Source organism: Cyprinodon variegatus, unplaced genomic scaffold, assembly GCF_000732505.1.
Source record: "Cyprinodon variegatus isolate N-32 unplaced genomic scaffold, C_variegatus-1.0 Scaffold1220, whole genome shotgun sequence".
NCBI lineage: Eukaryota > Metazoa > Chordata > Actinopteri > Cyprinodontiformes > Cyprinodontidae > Cyprinodon > Cyprinodon variegatus.
The window spans coordinates 42,957-45,264 of NW_015151673.1; the positions used below are offsets into that span (position 1 = coordinate 42,957).

At 45.4% G+C, this 2,308-nt stretch overlaps 1 protein-coding gene across 3 annotated transcripts in view; it reads right to left on the reverse strand.

Annotated features, from left to right (window-relative positions):
• Positions 1–2,308, reverse strand: part of setd5 (SET domain containing 5) — a 42,580-nt gene that overhangs the window by 10,750 nt on the left and 29,522 nt on the right. For all 3 annotated transcript variants that reach the window (XM_015401451.1, XM_015401450.1, XM_015401452.1), the window contains exons 17-18: positions 1,255–1,372; positions 810–1,039 (exon numbers count right to left, since the gene is read on the reverse strand). In XM_015401451.1, coding sequence (XP_015256937.1) covers positions 810–1,039; positions 1,255–1,372 — 348 coding nt within the window. The remainder of the gene's footprint in view (positions 1–809; positions 1,040–1,254; positions 1,373–2,308) is intronic.

Consider the following 2,308-nt stretch of genomic DNA (forward strand, 5'->3'; position numbering starts at 1 on the left):
TTTTTTTTTTATTTTTTTTTATGTAAGAGGAAAAATGTAAATGGAAAAATCAGAGCTTATAATAAAACTCAAGATTTGTACTTTTTTATGTTGTGTAATTTTCTTTTTCTTCGAATTGATATTATAAAACTGGTATCGAAAAAAGTATCGTTCAGGAACCGGTATCGAAGTGAAGGTATCGGTATTGGTACCGGAACCGAAAATTTTTGAACAATACCCAGCCCTAGTGGGGCTGCAACTAACCGTTATTTAGCAAACTCATTATTCTGTCCTTTGTTCTTTAGATTAATAATCAGAGAAGAAAGTGTTTTACAAAATTAAACTAAATAAAAGTAAAACTTTTGTTCAGCCCCTGTTCGGCCGCAGGATCATTTTTATTGGTTCCGTTATCGGGACGGTCACAGCAAGCCGTTTGCTAAATGTAAAAAAATAAAAAAGGCAATTATTTTAATCTTTTATACGGATTACATAAAAAAAAAACACTATTTGTGACGTGGTAACTATTTTAAGACATTTTAATACTAATTGAGGTCTCAGTTTGATATGAAGGAATTTGAAGCCGGCTCTGACGTTTCATTCACAGCTGTAATGGATAAAGATGCAGAATAAAACCTGAGACGAACTGATTGATTTGCGTCGTTGTTTTATATCTAGTACAACTTATCTATGATTCTGTTGAAAAAAGGTTTTTTATCTCAACAAAAACCGTACTTTTATTTTGCCGTGGTATCGAGTAGAAAGCATTACTGTCGGTAAGGAACCACGGTCCGCTTCACCGTCCGTCGTCTCCTCCTGCTTGAGGCTCTTACCTCGAACTGAAGCGGCGTGTTGCAGCGGCTCGTGGGCAGCGACGGCATCGGCGAGCAGACCACGCCGTTCAGCAGCAGGGGGCCACGGAGGGAGGGCAACAGCGGGTGAAGCGAGTCTTCGGGGAGCGGTGGCGTGATGGGCGAGAGCGGACGGAGCAGGTGGTTCAAGGATGCCGGCGTGGCCTCGGCGGCGTACTTATGCTGCCGCTTTTTGAACGGTGTGCTGATGTCTGATAAAGAAGAGAGGAGAAAAGTGACAGACTGCTGCACCCTAAATGCACCAGAGAGCGTCATCACAGATCCTTCCTCCCAGCAGGAGATCTTTCTGCTGCTGTAAACACCAGAACTTCCCCACAGTGGGACAATAAAGGGTTTTTCTACTCTATTCTAAAATATAACATGAATGCGTTCACATGGGGGGGGTCATAGGAGGAGGGACGCCTACCGCTGCAGAGGGGGTTGGGGGTTGAGCGGCTGCTGGTGCTTTGCTGCGATGAAGTGGACTCGGTACCGTCCTCCAGGCTGGTGGAGCAGCTCTCGTCCTCCACCTGTTTGATCCATCTCTGCATGGCGACAAAAACAGCATCAAGTCAACATGTGACGGACGGACCGCCGGCTAAACAATAACAACACTTTTTATTTGGTGCACCTTTCATAGCACTAAAGGACACTGTACAATTAAAAACAATGAACAGTGTCATCATTAGGAGAAACAACACAAACGAAACACAGGAAAGCAATCGGAAACCAATGGGTTCCAATTTTTTAATAATCCCAGGGGGGGGGATGCACACCGAGATAAATAGTCCTCCAAAGTGCTGAAACGAGCGGACGGAACGAGGTGAGCAGCAAAGGAAGGTCTAAGTATGAGAGACGGAGTCATTTAAAGTAAATCAGAGAGATATGGAGGGAAAGGTTTGGGTTAAAAGTTACTAACAGGATTTAAAATGAATGAACTTGAGAGGAAGCCAGTGGAGCTGCTGTAGGACTGGGGGGGTGTGATGGAAGGAGGGGGTTCTAGAAACGATGCCTGCTGCTGGGTTTGATGGCATGAAGCTTGTTTAAGGATTTTTGAGGGAGACCAAAAATAGAAGAGTTAAGAGTAATCGACGTGAGAGGGGAAAAGACTATGGATAAGAGCAGAGATGGAACCATGGGGGAGCGAGAGGCGCCTCAGAGAAAGTAAGCAGAGCGAGAGAAATGTGAGAGGAAAAGGACAGCATACTATCAGACTCCTGACCTGGGGTGAGGGAGGCTTTAAGGAGTTTATCAGGTGGAAGGGAGAAACTGTCAGCTGTGGATCATTTAGATCTGGTTCCCACTAGGAGCGTTATTTATCAAACTGGAGGTGAACCAGGATTTATTTTGGCTAATCATGAGGTTAATGAAGGAGGTGGGGCTAACGTTAGCCCGTCTGCAGCGGCCGGGGCTAACGTTAGCCCGTCTGCAGTGGCCGGGGCTAACGTTAGCCCGTCTGCAGTGGCCGGGGCTAACGTTAG